This window comes from Hyaena hyaena, unplaced genomic scaffold (assembly GCF_003009895.1).
Source record: "Hyaena hyaena isolate Hyena2069 unplaced genomic scaffold, ASM300989v1 scaffold_251, whole genome shotgun sequence".
NCBI classification, from domain to species: Eukaryota; Metazoa; Chordata; class Mammalia; order Carnivora; family Hyaenidae; genus Hyaena; species Hyaena hyaena.
In genome coordinates this window covers 768,641-790,830 of record NW_024080883.1, presented here as the reverse complement: position 1 = coordinate 790,830, position 22,190 = coordinate 768,641, and the positions used below count along the sequence as shown (strand labels likewise).

Here is a 22,190-nt window from a genome sequence, read left to right as displayed (position 1 = left end):
ACTATACTGTATTTCATTCTTTTGGAATCGTCCCTGTCCTTCAGGAGCTTAGGATGTAGTAAGAGAGACCACATAGAAAAACATTAATGTGGAATGTTTTGACTTCTCAAAATTCATTTTCAGATGAAATGCCTATCTTCAAACTTGATTATAATTATTTCTATCATCTGCTTCATATAATTATCATTTCTGGTACTGATACTGTCCGGCAAATATTTGATGAGGCTATGCCACCCCTTCTTTTGAAAAAAGAGCTTCTCATACACAAGAGTGTGCTGGAACCCTACTACAACCATCTTTGGACCAATCACCCTTTGGGTGGAGCATGGCATCTGCTTTATCCCCCAAACAAGGAGCTACCACAGTCCAAACAGTTTGACTTATATCTCCTATTAGCTCTTATAAAACATTTGAATGTATTCCCTGCACCCAAAAAAGGCTGGAATATGGAACCACCATCTTCTGATCTCTCTAAGTCTGCCGACATCTTGAGGCTGTGCAAACACAGGGATATCCTCCTTAGTGAGATTTTGATGAATGGTCTCACTGAGTCACAGTTCAATTCAATTTGGAAAAAAGTTTCAGATATTCTTCTGCGCCTTGGGATGAAGCAAGAAGATATTGACAAAGTGAAAGAGAATCCCATTGAGAATATCTCCCTTGATTACCATCAACTGTCCATCTATCTAGGTATACCAGTACCAGAAATCATCCAGAGGATGTTATCCTGCTATCAACAAGGTACAAAATAATTACTTACTTCAGCTGGTAAGCCTTCACTAAGTGTCTGCCATGTGCCAGACACAGTGCTAAGGGCAGGAGATTCAGTGAGCTCACATTCTTGGGAGGATAGACTCATCAAGAAACTACTAAAAATTATAGTACTAGAGATGTTCCAGAATACCATGGGAGATCCTACCCTGAGAGTCCAAAAAAGCTTTCTGGAGAGTGTAATATTTAAGGAATTCTTAAATGACCTGTAAAAGTTAGCCCAGTGAAGAAGATGGAGAAGGACATTTCAGAAGGAAACAAGAACAAAGGTATAGAAACATAAAAATATATTATAATGCAGGGAACTAAAAAGTTTGGCCTTACTGAAATCAAAGTAGGAGAGAGGTAACAAAGAGAATACATTCAAGATGATCTCTCTTGCCATGTTGAGGAGTTTTTGTTTTCAGAAAGGAATTGTTGAAGATTTTTAACTAAAGGAGTTTTATCACTACTATAAAATTAAGGATGCTTAAAACCATGAAATACAGGTACTATATGTTTCAAGTATGGCCTTTTAGATAACATGGTTATATGTTTTCTCCTCCTTTCCAGCAGAACCATGACAATTAATTTAAAAGTTTGGCAGCTATCCATTGGCCATGCCCATGGTAATTTTAAAAATCAGGTAATGTCTGAGGTCAGCAGTAGCCATTCTCAGATATTGTCTCTTCATATGGGAAAGACTTCAGACCTCCTCTCCCACATTCCTGGGTGGCTTCCCAGTTGTCATCATGGGGAGTGGAGTTCAAGGCATGTCAGCATCACTGAAACCTTTACTTGGCTATTCCAGGTGACTTTTCCTGGTCCCAAGTTATTAGTCATACTACCTAGGGAGCAACTGATGACCACACTGATGCTTTGTAAAGATACAACTTACCAGGTTCTCATAATTGTTGAACTACTATCATTGATCATTGCTAGGCCCCAATAACAGTCCTTTTACTAAGGTCCTGGGATACCATTGTGTTTTCCTGCTTAACCCTTCAGAGCCTTCTTTGAGTATAAGAGAAGAGAATGCTGACTTTGATGATATAAGAAAGTCATGCAAGAACCCTTGAGTTAAAAAAGGCTTTTTTTTAACACTTACTTTAAGAAGATATTTATTTATTTATGGTTTATTCATTTATTTGTTTATTGAGAGAGCATGAGCAGGGGAGTGGCGGGGGGGGAGGAAGAGGAAGGGAGAGAGGTAGAATCTCAAGCAGGCCCCATGCCCAGTGCAGAGCCCAGTTCAGGGCTTGATCTCACAATCATGTGATCATGACCTGAGCCAAAATCAAGAGTCAGAGAGGCTTAACTGACTGAGCCACCTAGGCTCCTCACTTCATTATGATTCTTAATAACAAATGAGAATAAAGGTAATATTTGGGAAATATTTAAACACTAAATAAATTCAAAGCATTTCAAACAATTCTCACTTAGGTAGACCCAAAAGCTTCAGTCCCTAATTTAATAGAGGCTTCCCTAGCATCTTTTCTTTCCTAGTAATTATCACAGTTCCTGTTTTCATTTGTTTGATTAATATCCATTGTTCTCACTGAATCACTGTTAAGGTTCTTATTTCTTCACCATTCAATATCTAGAGCTTAATACAGCCTTAATGCATTGTAGGTACTTAATAAATATTAATGGACGAGAGGGAGGGCTGATCAGGATAATTCATATTGCTAAAAAAATGCTCAGACTTTCAATGGAAGTTTGTTTCATAATTGACTATTATTACTTTGTGACCTTAAAAGTTTAAATTGTAAGAATTTGCTGCTTGTTTTAAAGTGCTTATATTCTAGGCATTATCTATTATGAACTATTAAAGTTTTGTTTTCTTTCTCTAAACATGAGTTTATAACCTTTATGTTACAATTTAAAGATTATGCCTTGTTTAAACTGGATTCATGAGTGAAGCTGGTTGTATTTACAGTTATGAAAGTAATTGGTGCAATGTAAAAATGTTCGGACTTTTCTTAGTCCCAGTCAGATATTTGTTGGTTATATTTGCAATTGTACATCTAAATTTTTTCTTTATGTATCATAGGAATTGCTCTACAGTCCATAACGGGCAGTCAACGTAAGTATGTTGAAAAACAAAATGCCTCGGTGACCTTTCAACTTGGGATAGCTAAGGGATACTTTTAGACATTTTACTTGGTCAGCTAAACTATTATTTGTTATAAGCTTGGAAAATCATGTGGTCAAACTACTACTGGTCAGCTGAATGTAGTATGAGCCTTTTTACTCTTTGGTCTTAATGCACGTCACCACAATTTACCCGAGTATAGTTGATTAACTTTTGGCACACTGGACACTTCAACAGGCAAAAATGCCTACTGCTTGCTCTACCTGCTCACGTGAATATGCTATTTTTTGGCTTCTGTAGCTTTATCTATTTAACTCTCCACTGTTAGACTATGTACTTTTTGCCATGTGGTGAGTTGCTAATTTTTTTAATTTCCGTTTTTGTGCTGTTGTTTTTTAAAAGCAATTCATATCCTGCAGTTAAAATTATACTTTAGAAAACAACACCATGGGTTTTGTTTGAAGTAAAATTAATAAAAATATTTAAGTTAAAAACTATTTCATTATCCTAAAATTTTACTAGTTGCAGTATTAATTGGATCAATGTCAGAATCCTCAAAAAACTTAGTATTTAGGGTCAACTTAAGTTCTAGAATATCTAATATTTAGAGTCAACTTAACATAACAATAAAGTATCTTAGCATTTGGGTTTGTACTGATTGGTTCTAAGCTAGTATCAGTACCTTTTTGGTCACTGATAAATGGGCATTTTATTTTCACCTAGTAAATGAAGAAAATAAGATTTCTTTCTGTTCCTGGGATAGTGTTTTAGGGGGGTAAAAATATCTTTATAATAGTGATAAGAGGCTAAAACTAAACGCATCCTGATTTTGAGTTTTTTTGTTTTTTTTTTTAACATTTAGGTATTGAAATAGAAGAGTTACAGAATGAGGAAGAACTAAGTCCACCTCTTATGGAGTACAATATAAATGTGAAATCAAACCCTGAAATACAGTTAGCAGAAATGAATAAAGATGGAGCATCCATACCCAGTGAATCTTCAACAGAATCTACTAAAGATCTCCAGGAAGTATAAGCTCTCATTAATATTTAAATTAGAACAACTTAAATCAGGGCCTGTACTTTGTTACATGTGCTTTATTTACAGCATTCCAGACAATCTTAGTTTACATTTATCAGCGTTCACACAGAATTTGAATTGGAATAGTTCTTTCTCTAGTACTTCTTCCAAAATCTTCCCTGCCTTAACCTTTTATTTTGCCAGCATTTACTGAACACTTGTTATGTGTCAGGTACTATGCTAGATTTCCGAATGTTTCTTCATCCTGAGTGATGACGATGGAAGTGGGAAGTTAATATAAAGTAGGAGAAAATATTGGGGAAAGAAGAAGAGAGAAAAGAGGAAACCATGATATTTCAATGCCATTTACACGGGGTAGAATTAAAGTCATGCAGGATGGAATCTCTCTGTTTCTTTAACGTTAGTTTTATAAGGTCACTAAATTACTCCTGGGCTTAATTTTTTCTCTTATGGAACTGAATATGTTGATTTTTTGTAGGTCCCTCCCTTCCTCCTTTGTTGCTCATGCATGCACATATGCAAGTGAGGATCTGTGAGCTTTTTTCTGTAGCCTCCTCATTGATATTATGCTATTCCTTTAGAGATCAATGATCTCTCAAGAGCAAAAGACTAAGATTAAAATAAGAGCGAAAGTGAAAATAATTTTCTATAGAATCTAGAAAGAAAATGTGACATATAATATTAAAAGATGAAATATTTCAGTGGTTAGAGGAAATAATATTTTGCAAAATAACTTACTGTGTGATTTGCATTGCATGTTAATTACCTTATTTCTTGTCAGGCTAAGAGTAAACCAAAGAAAAAGAAAAAGACTAAGAATAAAAAGGTAAGTGACTGTATTAGCATTATTATAGAGAGATGTCTGATTATGAACACATGGGTTTAATACATGGATTCACTGTTAGAACTTAAAATTAGTTCAAGTAGGCATATAGCACAAATGACTTATAAATATCAATAGCTTAGTGGTGTCTGGGTGGTTCAATCAGTTAAGCGTCTGACTCTTGATTTTGGCTCAGGTCATGATCTCATGGTTCGTGGGTTCAACCCCACATCAGGCTCTGCACTGACAGCGCGGAGCCTACTTGGGATTCTCTCTCTCCCGCTTTCTCTATTTTTCCCCAGCGTGTGCAGTCTCTTTAACTAAATAAATAAATTAGATAGATCAATAGATAGATAAATATAAATAAGTAAATATGAACATAAATATAAATATGAATATATAAACAAACTTAAAAAAATGTCAATAGTTTAGTGAATATGTGGTTATAGAGGAGCCTATATATGGGAGACCCTGAATGATTTAAACTCCCATTGTGTCCTACTTCACTTCCCTAAATGATAATTATACATTTAAACATACAAGTAAGAAACTGAGTTACTTGGAAATTTCTGCATTCCATTCTCATTTTAAAAATGCCTACTCAGCATTTTATAAAAAGCCTTTCATCATATTTCCAGTGATATATTCAGAAGTATTTTTTTACAACCTTAAGAAATCTTGATTTTCTTCCTTATGTCCAAAATTCTGCCAATAGGGCAATAATGTGCAAAAATTGTACAAATGCAAGAAGCTTCATTGATGCTTTTTCTTTGCGTTTTGCCAATTACAAATGAACAATTTACTGTTATGATCTATAGCAGAGTTTTAGCAGAAAGTCTCTTAATTGCTTGGGAAATTACAAAGGAAATTTGAGTCTTTTTTTGTTTTTATTTTTTAACTAAGGCTATATTTCTAGAGCAATTTTTGTTGTTCAAAGCAAAATTGAGGGGAAGGTAGAGATTTTCCATATATCTCTGACATCCCCACGTGAATAACCTCCCACATTATCAACTTCCCCCATCAGAGTGGTACATTTATTACAATTGATGGACCTACACTGACACATCATAATCACCCAAAGTTCATACTTTAAGTTTTAATTCACTCTTGATGTTTGTAGATTCCTATGGATTTGGACTCAAGAGTTTTTTCTTGATTGGTTGGTTCTTTTCCTTTAAATCAAGTATGTAGCTAACCACTATGCTATGCAAGCTTTATGGTAAAAAAGAAAAAAAAATGTTTTTCTGGCCTGAACCATATATTTAAAATCTAAGTATAATCTGTAGATTATATTATAAACTAATGCAATGAGAATATTTGACCAACTATACAATCTGGTAAGCCAATGTTATTTAATTTTGGAGGTATACATAAATTTTAGTCATAAATGAAATTTAGCATAATGAAGGCAAATTTACAAAACACTTAGATGAAAAACAGAATAAAGATTATGCTTTGATCATAAAATATCAATATAATTTTCATATTTATCATAATTTATTATAATTTATTCACTCAAAAGTTATTTTGAAAATTAAAGTATGTTTTTAAAAGACATGAATAAGAAGACTTACTTCTAGGCAGCTCTTGTATAATAAAACACACACTGATCTACTAATTTGATACTTTTTAATTCTTACCAAAACATTAGTAAATCCCAGGTCTGAGACTACATAAAGCTGGCCAACTAAATCTGCAGCTGTCAGACCATACCTCTTGTTTCCAAAGGTATATAGTTTGTCTCTTACAACAAATTAAAATATGGTTATTCAGATTTTCAATTTTAGTTAAATGGAAAACCCAACTTTTATGTTAAGTTGAAATTAAACAGGTAATAAACACAATGGAAAATAAATGTAAATACAGCTCAAAAATTCATATGCTAATAATAGTAAAAGTATCTCATTGAATGTCAGGAAGCTTTTATTATTGTTTATAACAACCTAAGTTTAAGAAAAGAATTTTTAATGTTTATTTTTGAGAGAAAGAGACAAAATGTGAGTAGAGAAGGGGCAGAGAGAGAGAGGGGCACAGAATCGGAAGCAGGCTCCAGGCTCTGAGCTGTCACCACAGAGCCCAACATGGGGCTTGAACTCACAAACTGTGAAATCATGACCTGAGCCAAAGTCAGACGCTTAACCTACTAAGCCATCCAGGTACCCTGACCTAAGTTTTTTTCTAATTTATTTTATTAGAAGAAGTTGAGATACTTTGAAAATAAGATATTTTTATGAATATAAGATTTGGACATTAGAAGAGAGCTATCTATTATCTAAATTTTAAAGTATGGGACCTAAAAATGCTGAAATGTTTGCATATGAGAAGTTCACATACAGTAGTCCTAGTAATATACATTATTATTGGTACAAAGAATTGTCTAGTTATAGTGGTAAGGAGCCAGCTGTAAAAAGCTGAGTACATCACATTCTCTAATGAGGAGTTTTCCTCATGAAAAATTCTACCATACATAAATTACCTTATGTTATACAGAATAACAACAAAGTTTCTATGAATGAAATGTGTCCTCTGTTAATTATTTGTTTTGTAATATCTCTACCTAACATTAGTTGAAGTCTTAAAAAGATCTATCAGGGACTCTGGAAGAATATGATGAAAAAGAAATATTTGTCTAGCAAATAGAGGAAACAGTGCAGGTAACTTCTAACTAGCATATATAGTGACTTAATAGTTACTTTGTTTCAGTTAGGAATTTAGTATTTAGCTTCTAATATATCCAAATTATAAATAACTCTTTTGGGAGTTAAATAGATCCTCCTTCCCACTCCTACTTCCCACCCAGGGGAATTGAGGGTTAAGAATAGAAAAAGGAGGTAAAGCAGATGGCAGAAGAACAGAAGGCTTTGTGATGAAGCCTTGGGGAAGGAAGGAAACATGGCAGAAAATAAATCTAGCCCTTCAAATTGGATGTGCTCTCTACAGCAGGGAAGTTGCTGAGGTTCATGTAAAACAGGCTGATTCTTGTGTTGACAAAAAGTTGTCATGGGAAGAGCTAAAAAGTTTCAGAAACTATGCAGTTACACTAGATGTTCATTATGAACAACCAAATAAATGTCTTTCAGTTCAGTTATTCAGGTATACTGGAACCAAGGTAGGAGTTGGTAGTTCTAAATTGTGGAATCTAATTGACACAGGACATTGATCAGATGCTGAAATGCAAAATTCTCTTAGTTTACAGACAATAAAGCAGAACAAATTTGTAAATACATCATGGAATCTATGGGGAGGGAGATCCTGAAGTTTCTTGTAGACAAGAGGTGGTGGTAGAAGTGAATACTGTAATTTATATAAAAGTAATTAATACTCAATAGAAGGGTAATGTATAAGAGTGATTAATACAATTAATATGTGTTGAGTGTCCTTGATACTACCTTTATGTACTATGTTGCTTTTATAGTTTTACTTTAATAAACAAAATTTAGGTTTTTTTTATAACATTTCCTTCTAATTGTCATCTCCCTGACACTTCATTTTCTATAATATTTCTTAATATATCAGCCTGCTTTCACCTTGTATGTAGATTTTCAAGAACTCTTATAGTTAGTACAGTATTCCATAAAGGAGAATTACACATACCCTGTCCCAAGATTACCAGTAGGTACGAACTCAACCCCAATATTTACTTTCAATATCTGACTCAATGATTTTTAAGTTTTTTCTGACTCATTGGTAGATGACAAAATCAATGTAGTGGGTCACAACTACCATTTTATAAAATAAATAGAATTAGAGTAAAAAAAGTTTCACAGTTAATTATATATTGTCTTAGTTCAGGCTGCTATAACAAACTACCATAGACTGGGTAATTTGAACAACAAACAGTTTTCACACTTTTGGAGGCTGGGAACTCCAAGATGAAGGTGCTAACAGATTTGGTGTATGGTGAGGGCCCTCTTCTCAGTTTTCAGATGGCTAACTTGTTGCTGTGTCATCACATGGTAGCGAGAGCACACAGAAGAGCAAGAGACCTAGCTCACTGGTCTCTTCTGATAAGGCCGCTAATTCTATCATGAAGACTTCATAGCATCATCTAAACCTAATTACTTTCCAGTGGCCCTACTGCTATTTACCATCACATTGAGGGTTAGGATTTCTGCATATGAATTTGGGAAAAGCATAAACTTGCAGTCTATAACATCTATAATATGGGTAAAGTTTATTTAGTGACTTATACATAAGTATAAAACTGAAATTTAATAAGATCTCTATATAAGTGCATTTACATCATGATGTGAAATATATTTCTGAATTTGGTTGTGGTCAAAAAAGACTGAGACACACTGACCTAATTGCAGTCACCTCACTGTGCTATACTGGCCTAGTTGATATAGATTACTAATTCTTGATGATGTTTTTCAGAATAAGGAATCAAAAGAAGAACAGGTGTAAGTATTTATTTAATTTTTAAATTTTTCTGAGTATTTTCAAAGTGTGCTTTACCAGTGTGACACAGCCTGGCCTCGGGAAGTGTTCTGGAAGAAGAGAGTACAGTTCCTTTTCTTAATAACTTGTCACTTAAGAGTAACAAAAAGTTGAATTATCATTTAATTTGGGAGAATAGAATCTCTCACCATTTTTCTATAAGGCTGTTCAAGAGTTAAAGACTAATTTGGATCCAGCATAAAATCTTCTAAAATGTAGTCTGGATTGTGGTTAGCCAAATCTAAATTTAAGTAAGACTTAACCTTAAAAATCAGATTATTCTTTGTCCTACTGGCCTCTTTTACAAAAGAGTTTGTTTTGTTTTGGTTTGTTTAATTAACACACAGGTGGTGGTGGCAGTGGTGGTTTTTAATTCCAGTTGTTAACCGCGAACTCTGAATCTTTATGGGAAACCTTTTAATGTCTAAAGATCATTGTGGCATACAACTCTGTGACTGATGACAGAGGATTAGTGGGTGGAAGTCGGGGAGATAGTAATGAAGAGATTCATTATACCCACCAGAAAGTTTAATTGAAAGTTGCTAACTTTAGAGAACTCACTGTGAGGACATAAATTATTAAGATATCTTTAAATTGGTAGCAAGAACATATTTTAACTTGAAAGTCATCACTTGTAGTTGATATTTTCTCATTGATAATGGATGTGAGCTACTTGCTAATAGTTCATCATCCAAGGATAGGTTTTCACTTTCTCTGTCAACAAGTTGAGCCACTAGAGCAATAATTTTTTTTATTGTTTTTGGTTTTTTACTTTTTTCAAGCCATGTCTAGAAGCCATAAAAACAACTTACTAACAAATCAAACAGTGCTATCAATCATTTTGCTTATTTTACCTATAGCGTAGACACAAACTGGAAGATCATCAGATCACCCAGGGAGCTTTGTTATGATACGAGAATTTTCACATATACACAAAAGTAAAGAGAATAATGTATCTACATTAATATATATACCTATCATCCTGATTCAACAGTTACACTGTTTTTCCACGTTTGCTTCACTTTTTCCTTTAACATTTTGTTCTTTGCTGAAGTGTTTTCAGTCCCAAATATCATGTAATTTTACCTCTACATGCTTCAGTTTGCATCTCTTACTGATAAAAACATTTTCCTGTATTATTCCAATGCTATTATTAAACTTTAAACATTTCAGAATAATCTTCTAGAACTTTTCAAAAATACAGATTCATGTATATATTTACAGTTGTCAGGGTAGCTGGAAAAATACAATTTTAAAAAGTTCTTCAGATAATTTGGAAAATTGGGGTTGGGAACCAGTGGGCTACACAAGCATTTGATTTCATTGAACTTTCCAAAATATTTGAGTCATTCTGGAATACCTCAGTCATTTGGAATACCTCAGTGTTTTATAGTTTTTTGCAAGTTACTCTACAAACATTAGATGACATTTTTTTCTAGGTTTCTGTGACCTAAAAGAAGTAATAATGCATCTTAGAGTTACCTATTTTCTTTCTAGTCACTAATCACGTCATTTATATCATGTTATAAATAAAAGTACTATTTCTTGTTGCTATTTAATGAAATTAGGAAGGAGATTTATAGCTACTAACTAGGTATAAAAACGAGTTAGTTGCCATTGCACTTACAGTATTTTCATTTTTTTAGTGGTTCCTAGTTAACTAGTTTCCTATGTTACCCCTACAGTTTTTTTAAGTCTTGTTACCATAGAATCTCCATTTTAAAATCTACTTTATGTTGATATTTGCAGCCCACTATTTAAATGTACACTGGACCTAAGCAATGAAATTGCTTAAACCAACCTACTTTTCAAGAATGCTATGATGATAAAATAGTATAGCAGATGTGGAAATGCTTGTCACTATTTCCCAAAGTATTGTTTCCCAAAGTAACTGATGTTAATAATTTGACAAATGAACTCCATGGTCTCACAATTCTTGCAAACACTAGAATGAACAGAATAGGTACCTTGAGAGTGCTGTCTTATGTATGCTAAATAAATTCATTATGAATCATCAAGAGAAATACACTCTTGTGTATAAGCGCTGTCTAACCTTGGCCATCAATCTCCTATCTCATGAGATTAATACAATATTAATTTGGGAAACAATGGCTTAGGTAAGAAACACTATATACCATTATAAAAGATTACATTGATTATGTCACCACTATAGCCCAAATATGGTAGGAAAGGAAGAGCAGTTGAAGAAAGAGCAAGCAAATCTACACCCAGTCAGTAGATTTATGAAAGATGATGCAAGTGATATTCAAGAGGATTCTGCAACAGAAGACAAGTTCTATAGCCTGGATGAATTGCATATTCTGGACATGATAGAACAGGTAAGCTTGATTGGAGAGGATACAGACCTACCTCCCTTCTTCCAGAAACCATCGTTAACCTCTGTTAGCCTAGTGTTTTGTGCTGTGCTTGTAAGGGGCAATAAAAAACAAGAAGGGTGGGTCAGAGGCATAGTTAGAGGGAAAAAGAACCTTAGAAGCTGAAAATTTTCACTTTGGCCCTGAAACCATTTCCTGGCTTTAATTGTTGGGCAATATTGATTAGAAATGCTTTCCTTGCAAAAAACAAAAAACAAAAAAAAACAAAAAACCAAAGACCTTGGATTAATTTTCATGAGAAAATAGTTTTGTTAAAGAAGGGGGGGGAACTTTCATTTTTAAAAAATTAATCTGGTTATAGAAATGAAATGTCTACAAAACATTACTGTACAACAGATTTTCCCCCTGTGGTTCCTTTCCTTGTAGCAGTCACTGCTGGGAATGATGTTTGTGTATGCGAAGGTCCATGTGAACAGGATCTGAGTGCTCAGCAGAACACTAAATTAGACAAAGCATAGGACAGATTTTTTAATCACTTGATTTAAGTGAGAATTCTATACTAAGGTAATTTTATAACCTGTTTCATAGTATGTTAGGAATATTGATTATCTAAGGATATGGTTAGTAAAAATGATTCCCTGGCTGATAGTATAACATTCATATAATTGTCATATCTCCTTTTTCCATTGCAAATATAATATTAGAATATGTATATTTTAACTGAACTGATACATTGTTTAAAGTTTAAATATGAGGCCTTTGATTTTTATTCAGTATCCAAAATAGAATAAAAATGTCACACGCATTTTGGAAAATGTTTATGCCCTCATATATTCAAAAACCATTTAGCACCTGCTTTTTATCAGACCTGTGCTAAGACATGGTCCCTGTGATCACAGTGTTTATAATCTGGTTGATAAGTCGAATATTAAACTAAGGTAGACTGAGTACTAATTAAGTGTTTGGGCAATTGAGAGTTGGGATTCAGGCTTCTCCACTTTCTGTGTAACCTTGGATGAGGTACTTCACTTAGTTTTATCATCTCTAAAATGGGAATAATAAGTGCCTACCTCATATGGTCTTTACGACAATAAAAACATTACCCCTCCCAAAAAAGCTTAAAAATGTGGCAAGCATGCAGGTAATGTTACCCAGTAGTAGCAGCAGTAGACAGATAACTGTGGTACTGTTTAGTGAATGCTGTAACTGGGGAGAGGTGGGTTTATCTGAACTAATCAGAGAAGTGATGTTTGTATTGAGATACAGAGCACAAGTAGGAATTAGATGGCAACTTTAAATCTCCTTTAAAGTCTTAGTGCTCTTTTTAGAGGCAAATAAGGCACGTGTATTCTGTTTGCTCATTAGGGCTCAACCAGCAAAGTAACCACAGAATATGGAGAAACTGAGAAGGAGAAGCTTGCTCAGCAACAGCAGCTTTATAAATTGCACTATCAGTGTGAAGTAAGTACTTGTGCCATTATATCTGAAGCAAGTCAGAGTTAGTTCAGTTGTTCAGGTGAATGGTAGTTTCTTTTCTTTTTAAGGAACCTATTTTTCTTTCAATTTCTGGTAATTTGAACAGAATTAACTATGAAATTATATTTTTCATTAATCAGGATTTCAAAAGACAGTTGAAAACAGTGACTTTTCGGTGGCAAGAAAACCAAATACAGATTAAGAAGAAAGATAAAATCATTGCATCTCTTAACCAACAAGTGGCTTTTGGAGTCAATAAGGTTTCCAAGTAAGTGCAAGTCTGTTGTTCACAGGTAATTCTGGATTTGCTTCATAATGAATGCGGTCTTTAGAAGATAATACCCATGTGGCCACTAGGTGTCATTGTGACTACACATTAGGAACAGTTGACTACAGGCCTGTAGTTGCTTAAAAACCGACTATATTTGTCTAGCCAGCTGGATTGAAACATAAGCAACTGCTCACTCTGTATATCAAGCTTTACATGTATTGGCTGAACAAGTGCAATTATAATAGAATTACATGAGAAAATTAACTTTCAGGTCATGATTCTAATTTGTAAAAATATGACCAATGATTTGCTGTTTCTTTATAGCACATGATGAATACATTCCTCAAAGACACCATGAAATCACTTAAATGCTTTTTTTATATTGGTCTCTCAGTTTTTGTGTTCCAAGACCAAAAGATTGAAAATGAATCAAATTCCTGAAGACTGCTCCCTCCCAACAATCTCATTTCCCTTAACAATCCTAATATTAAATACCTAAAACTAAAAATTATGACTTAATAGGAGAAACTGAGCAACCTTGCTTTACTCCTTTTATACTAATCAGTGTCTCCAACCAGTATCAGTTGAAATACTAACATGATTTGTAACGCATTGTAATATGTCGTAATGCAACAGATACCATTTGTCCATGAAGTCTGATTTGAAATCCATTAGTTGCTAGACTGCTAGTAGACAAGTTCTAGAGAATATCTTAGAGTAAGGAGTCTACAGTACTAATTATGAAATTGGAGAAATATTTGGCAGAGATTTAAGTCTTAAATTTTCTCCCACATATCATCCATCCTTGAAGGAATTTTTAGGAAGAACTGGATGCCATAGTGTTGGCAACATAGTATCAGTTACAAACACTTTGTAACTTATCCCTGCTAGAGTTAGATCCTTCAAGTTCAAGGAGGTGAAGACCTAAGATGGCTTGAAAAAATCTAAATTGGCTACAGTTACTTAAGAATCCACACTTCAGGGTTCAAAACTTTGTCTTTTAGCTTAGAAGGCAATGACCAATCCAGATATATGTTATATAATATCAGAGATCAGAGAAGTAATACCATGCATGCAGATGAGCTTCCTCTCTCCTTTACCATCTGAAGATATTCTTCCTAAAGCCTGATAGCTGACCCGGGTACCCTTGTATGCTTGACCATTTTAGGGGATGCATATGTCTTCATACAATGAGCGTTCAGTGTTGAACATTCACCAAACATTTATCAAGGGCCCACTGTGTGAGAAGAATTAGGTAAGGCACATGTAGAAGATACCAACACATATCAGACATTGAGAGCTAATGGAGAGTATAGATTAATGTGAAGGGCTTAAAATTACTTATAACAGAGGGACTTCTAGTTCTGCCAAGAAGTAGCTCTATTCCTTGCCAGTCATCCTTTTTACTACTAAACTACCCAAGACATAATACAACAAACAAGCATAGGAAGACTCTAAAAGGCAGAAGAAAGCAGACTGTCTAGAGGCTTTGGTACTTGAGGAATGATATGGCATGAATTTTCTTTATTTCCTCCTATATATCCTAGACAGTGTGCTGCAGAAATCACCAACCTAGAACAGCCAGTAGGCAGAGGTGGAGGGTTGGGGAGGTCCAAGAAAAACCAGTTGCTCTAGCTAAAGGATCAGGAAAAGGAAGATAAAACAACATAAAACCTTTTTGGCACTATCCAGCCTACTCTAGTCTGGTCCCACACCACCCCTGGGAACCAGGTGATGTGTTCTGACAGTGGCAGATAGCACAAGCCAGATTTCCTTGCTGGAGTAGTATCGGCAGCTAGTCTCCTGTTCCCCATGGGGCAGAAGCAGGAGTGTTACATTTCCTCTGCCAGGATAGGGCCGGTGTGATCCAGTAGCAGTCTAAGCCTCTACCTCTACCCAGCCTCAATGAAACTTAAGGTAATCTGAGGTGGGACTACTCAATATAGGTTTCCCTTCTACTCTCCTCATGGGGAGCTGAGTTTCCACCCTCGGGGCTAGTTGGCACTCTATTTTCTCCCCTCTCTCCAGTTGGTGCCAGAGGGGCCCAACATGGAGCCCCTGCTCTCTACCCTGTAACCACAAAGCAATAGGAGTCAGCCATCTGCTTTCTCCTTCCCTGGTGTCAGGGCCCCGCAGGAAGCTGATCTTGTATGCTACTGAGGCAAAGAACAGAGTAAGTTGGTGCCCCACTTTCATGGGAAATGTCATGGCCTGGGGGGCACTGAACTTCCACATCACTCATCTGCATCGAGGCAGTGTGTCAGTATCCAATTTTGGTGGGATGTTGTTAGCAGGGCCGGGTGGGAAGCTAAACATACACACCCACTCAGCTCTCAATACACAGCAATAGGGGATCTTCTTGCTAAAAAAAAATTAACTAGAACCCAGAGTCTCAGAATATCCAGAATATCTAGGCAAAATAGAAAACCCTCATTATACCAAGAATGAGGACAGTTAGAACATGAAAAAGAAAATACAGTCAACAAATGATAACATTAAGAAAATTGAGATTTGAGAATTACCTGACAAAGATTTCAAAGCAACCATCATAACAATGCTTCAACAGGAAAATTGAATTCTCTTTAAACAGATGAGAGCCTAGAAAGTCCTAGCAAAAAAAATATAATAAAGGATGGAAATTATGAAACTAAAAAATATAATAACTGAAATAAAATCTTGCTGGATATAATCACATAAAGATGACAGAGGACTGAGCTGGTGAATCTGAGAAAATACAGAAGACTTTACCTAATCTGAACAGCAGAGGAAGTAAACTAGGGAAAAGATAAAAAAGGACAGAGTCTCAGCAACCTGTGGGACAATAATAAAAGAATTGAAGTTCTTGTCAGACTCTCAAAAAGAGAGAAGAGTGGGAGGGCGGGCGGAGGGGGAAGCATTCAAAGCTTTAAAGTATTAAAATTTCATCTGAGGTGAAACACATAAATTTACAAATTCAAGAAATTGAGTGAGCCCAAAGTATTATAAACCCAAAGAAATTCATGCCAAGACATATCATAACTAAATTGCAAAAAACTAAAGACAAAAATCTTGAAAGCAACCAGAGAAAACACACAGGGGAACATTAATTCAAATGACATCAGTTTCTCATCTGAAACCATGGAGGCCAAAAGGAAGTGGCATATTATTTAAGTACTGGAAGAAAAAAAAAACAAAACTAAAAGAAAACAAGTATCTTGAATCCTATATCCAGCAAAAATATCCTTTAGGATTGAAGGGAAATAAAGACAAGTCTCAAAGAAAAACTATAAAAATCTGTTGCTACTAAACCTACGATTAAAGAATAGCTAAAGGAAGGTCTATAATCATGAAGGAAATGATAATAGAAACTTAGAACTTCAGAAAGGAAAGGGGCGCCTGGGTGGCTTAGTCACTTAAGCGTCGGACTTCAGCTCGGGTCATGATCTTACGGTTCATGGGTTTGAGCCCCGCGTCGGGCTCTGTGCTCACAGCTAGCTCAGAGCCTAGAGCCTGTCTTTTGGATTCTGTGTCTCCCTCTCTCTCTGGCCCTCCTCTGCTCATGCTGTTTATATCTCTCTCTCAAAAATAAATAAAACATTTAAAAATTGTTTTAAAAAGGAAAGAAGAACATCTGAATGAGTAAAGAGAGGGGTAAATAATAAGAGTCCATCCTATTCTCATTAATATTTTAAATCATATTTGATGCTTGAATCAAACATTATAATACCATCTTATGTGAAGTTTATGTTGAGGAAACACAACAATTATATTTTAAAACTTTAGAGGCTAAAGAGATCTATATGAAAAGAAGGAAAATATCAATACCAGTAGACTACATATACATATTGTAATACCTAGTGCAACCACTAAAGAAAGCTAAGAGATAAATGTATTAAAATGCACTATAAATAAGTCAAGATGGAATCCTTAAAAAATGTTACAATAATCCACAAGAAAGTAAGAAAAAAGAAATAGGAAACAAACAAAATAATGGCAGACTTAAGCCCTAATATCACTGATTACCTTACATATATATGATCTAAATACTTAAAAGACACTGGTAGAGTAGATTTTAAAAACAAAACTGTAATCCAACAATATGTTGTTTACTAGAAACTTCAGTTGCAGCAACATACATTGAGAAAAAAAGGATGGTAAAATATATACAAAACAAAAAAGGCCTGAATGGCTATATTAACAACATAAAAATGGACTTCAGAGCAGAGAAACTATTGGGGACAAACAGGGACATTACATAATGATGAAAGGATCCATCTACCAGGAAGATACAACAACCTAAAAGTGTATATGCCAAACAACAGAGCCTCAAAGTACATGAAGCAAACCTTGATAGAACTGTAAGGAGAAAGAAAAACCTGCTATTAGAGTTGTTGATTTCAACATCCTATTCTTAGCAATTTATAGAACAACCAGATAGAAAAATCAGCAAAGATAAAGAACTTCTACAATCCAATCAACCAAAAGGATCTAATCAATATTTATAGGACACTTCACCAGACAACAGCATATATAGAATATATATGCTTGCAAGTGGCCATAGGAAAATATACCATAATAGAACATATGCTGGCCCATAAAACCTCAAAAAATTTAAGAGAGTTGAAATCATGCAAAGCATGCACTCAGATCAAAATGGAGTCAAACTAGCAATTAGTAACAGAAAGATGACAGGAAAATCTGTTGGAAACTACAAAAAACACTTCTAATTAATCCATGGGTCAAAAAAGAGTTCTTAAGGGAAATAAAAATATGTTGAACTGAATTAACATCAAAATGCAATATATCAGACTTTGTGGGACACAGCTAATGCAGTTCTGAGAAGATTTATAGCACTAACTGACTAACACATTGAGACTTTTCCTTTTTTCTAATCTAATCTTAGCTCCCTCCTCAAGAATCTAAAAAAAGGAAAGCAGAAAACCCAAAACAAGCAGATGAAATTAATAAATATTAGAAGTAATGAAATGGCAGACAGAAAAACAATAAAAATTCATGAATTAGAAAGCAATTTCTTTGAAAATATCAATAAAATTGACAAACCTCTACCAAAACTGACAAAGAAAGAAGACACATGTTAGCACCATCAGGAATGAATCCATGGTAACACTACAGACTCTGTAGACAGAATTCTGCTCAGTGGAAGAAGTGAATCCCCAAAGCTTATGTTACTGTTTGATTCCATTCCTATATCATTCTTGAAATGACAGATTTTCAAATTTTCAAAACTTTTAAATGTTTATTTTTTTGAGAGAGAGCAAGCACGAGTCAGGGAAGGGCAGAAAGAGAGGAGACACAGAATCTGAAGCAGGCTTCACGCTCTGAGCTGTCAGCACAGACCCTGACATGGGGCCTGAACTCATGAGCCATGAGATCATGACCTGAGCTGAAGTCAGATGCTTAACTGACTGACCTACCCAGGCACCCCTCAAAAATTTTGAAATGAAAAAATGATAAAAATGCAAAATATTAGTGATCCAAGGTTATAAGGAGGGAATGGGAGCAAAATGAGACATTGTGATAAAACTGTTCAGTGTCTTAATTACATCACTATCAACATCCTGGTTACTATACTATAGTTCTTCAAGACATTAACATTGGAGGAACATGAGTAGAGCACACATGGCATCTATCTATAGTATTTCTTGCACCTGTATATGAATCTATGATTATCTCAAAAAGTTCAACTTTTTTTTTTTTTTTAAAGTACAGTTGATGTTTAAACGTGGGTTTGAACTATGTGGGTCTGCTTATATGCAAAATTTTTTGATAAATATATAGTGCATTACTGTAAATGTATTTTGTCTTTTCTATGACCTTCTTAGTAACATTGTCTTTATTGTAACAGTAACTTTTCTGTAACTTTTCTTACTTTATTGTAAGAGTACAGTATATAATACACATACAGTATATGTATTAATTAACTGTTATCAATAAGGCTTCTGGTCAGTAGTAAGCTATTAGTAAAGTTGTTGGGGAGTCAAGTTATATACACAGATTTTCAACTTCATTTGTCAGGGATAGGTGTCAACCTCCCTAACCCCTATGTTCAGGGGTCCACTGTACATATAAATAACTGTCAAGTGGAGCTATAATAGGGATTTTGTAGAGTAAAACAAGTACTTTGGATTGTTGTGATAAAAAAGAACTTCACTGAAGACAGTATTGAACCTCAACTATGTAGAATGAGATGGGAGAAGACGCAGGGCATTTAGAGGAAACATGAGCAAGCACAGTGTGTGTTCTCATATAGCTGGTGAGCCTTTGTTTTACTTGAACATATCCCGAAAGTATATGATAAATATATTAGTATTTTTAAATTGTAAAATGTTGATTTCTATTACTTCAGAATATGATGCTTGTTAGAAAGCAAAAAAGTCTTTTTTGTTTGGCCTAATTCAATGCCAGTCCTACACTAAATGTTTGGTAAATGTTGATAATTACAGAATCAGCAAAGAAGATTTATATGATAGCAACATATTTTGCACAAATTACAATAAGCACTTAATAAATGTTAAGTAATGGCTGTCAGTAAAACCCATATAATAAGCATGATAGCCAGAGTAACTTGAGATCTTTCAGAAAAGAACATCTAATCCTGCTTTCATATTATTCATGAGAAAAATAGAACTAAAAAGTTATGACTGCTTGATCATCAAGAGATGTTTCCTATCCAAGCTGGGCGACAAACTATGCCTACCTTATCTTCTATTATTTAAGAATCCAGATCTTCTGAATTCCCCACCAAGCTCTGTCAACTGTTTATTGCCCACTCTAAACTATAGCTAGGTAAAATGTTGATGAAATGGAAACATATAAAGGAAAGGAGGATGTCAATTTTAAAAATCTTATTACCCCTTTTTCAACTCTCTGCATTCTCCTGCATACCATTGTAACAAAGCTTATCTTTTTTACTTTTTACTTGAGAACATGATCTCTTTTGTATAGAAACAGATCTGGTTTCTTTGCATTTTCAGTTCAGTAGGATATTGATTATAAGTCTGTAGCTTCTAAGAACCTTGGAGTAAAGGTGAGTGGATAATCTCTGAAATTTAATACTAAGCAATGCAACCAACATTTAAAGTCATTGTTTTAGGGCACCTGGGTGGCTCACTCGGTTAGGCATCTGACTTCTACTCAGGTCATGATCTCATGGTCTAGGAGTTTGAGCCCTGTGTCTGGCTCTGTACTGACAGCTCAGAACCCGGAGCCTCCTTTAAATTCTGTGTCTCCCTCTCCCCCTACTCCTCCCCTGATCATGCTCTGTCTCTTTCTCTCTCAAAAATAAACATTAAAAATATATTTTAAAAAATAATTAAAAAGTCATTGTTTTACGGCAGTCATTCTAATAATTTATATTAACCAAAATTCTTATGTATCCTAAGTGTCTGAACATTACAGAGGCTTAAAAAGAAATGTGCTTTTGCTGTAAATGTTTTCATATTGTAGCAAATCAATGGTTTGTGTAAAAACTTAGTTGTGAGGAAAACTACAGCAGCACAAGGAAGGAATATCAGGAATGGTTTGCGAACACATATCAACCAAAAAGTATTACTTTGTACTTCTCTTAGTAGCTTCTTGGATATTAATTTTTTAAGCTAACTGCAGGTTATGTTTTCTGATTTATTTTTACCCAATCTTCTCATAATTAGGTGATGTCGGTGACTCCCCCATTATAATTTACTATTTTAATTAAAATTCTTATTTGCACATAGCCTTTTTACCTCTATATTTAATAATCTGATTTCTTTCAGACCTTAACCCTTTAATAGTTTGTATGAATTCATATGACTTGACATATAACCTTGTAATGAAGTTAAAATTACCAATCCTATCATAAGCCTAGAAAATTAAAACATACCGTCTGTGTTTTGTAGTGGGTAAACTAAAGTACAAAGAGCTAAAAACATATTGCTGAGTCTTTGAAGTGGGGGTACAAGTTCTCTTTAGCTTATAATTGATGGGGTTAGAACTTAGTATTTTCTTTGGGAAGTCAGTATATCAGACACCAAAAGAAAAGATAAATTGCAGAAAGCCTAGTTATAGGAGTGTAATCATTCAAGCCCAGTATTTGTGGTTCAAAATGCTCATATTTAGTCCCTCTTCAGCTACAGGTAGAGCTGTTCTGACTGTATTAATGACAAATAATTTCTAATATTTATGGCTTTCATTTTTTCTTAGATTGCAGCGTCAGAGCCATGCTAAAGATAATGAAATCAAGAATCTTAAGGAGCAACTTTCCATGAAAAGGTACAAACTTGGCTGTTGATTTGGTTGAGGATATGTGCATCTCTGAAACTCTTAGATATTCCACTCAGTATGTTCTGGCCAGGGTAGTCATATAATTTATGATCCAAACTGGAGCACTTTTGAGCATGAAATTGAGCATTATTACTAATTACACTAGGACAATACTTATAAATTAGAAATACTCTAGGCAAATTGGGAGATATGTTTGCCTTAGTTCTGGCCCTAGAAAACTGCTGAGGGAGATTAGGTGACCAAAGTTACAGTCCCCCAAAAAACTAACCGGGGTCTAGAGCTTATGTGTTCTTCATCTCTTTGTTCTAATCAATAGTGCTAGGTGTGACTGATTTATGAAACTGGCTGAGTTTAATTCTCATTGACAAATTTTTGCCTATAGGTAACTTTTTGATAACTTTTTTGAGATCTAATAAATATAGCATAAAACTCACTGTGTTAAATTATACAATTCATTGACTTTTAGGATGTTCACAGAGGTATCTATCTTTTAGGATTGTTCACAGAACTGTCACCTCTGTCTGATTTCCAAACATTTTTATCACCCTAAAGAAATTCTGGATCCATTAGAAGTCATTCCTCCTTCTCCCTTCCCCTAGCTTCTGGCAGTCATTAATCAATTATTTGTCTCTCTGGATTTGCCTTATTTTGAACACTTCATATAGATGTAATTATATAATAAATACCCTCTTATGATTA

At 34.6% G+C, this 22,190-nt stretch overlaps 1 protein-coding gene across 1 annotated transcript in view; it reads left to right on the top strand.

Annotated features, from left to right (window-relative positions):
* Positions 1-22,190, top strand: part of DZIP3 (DAZ interacting zinc finger protein 3) — an 89,102-nt gene that overhangs the window by 46,990 nt on the left and 19,922 nt on the right. The window contains exons 14-22 of the mRNA XM_039244988.1: positions 124-741; positions 2,804-2,836; positions 3,708-3,874; positions 4,668-4,712; positions 9,087-9,112; positions 11,323-11,488; positions 12,851-12,946; positions 13,102-13,229; positions 21,411-21,479. Of these exons, the coding sequence (XP_039100919.1) occupies positions 124-741; positions 2,804-2,836; positions 3,708-3,874; positions 4,668-4,712; positions 9,087-9,112; positions 11,323-11,488; positions 12,851-12,946; positions 13,102-13,229; positions 21,411-21,479 (1,348 nt within the window). The remainder of the gene's footprint in view (positions 1-123; positions 742-2,803; positions 2,837-3,707; positions 3,875-4,667; positions 4,713-9,086; positions 9,113-11,322; positions 11,489-12,850; positions 12,947-13,101; positions 13,230-21,410; positions 21,480-22,190) is intronic.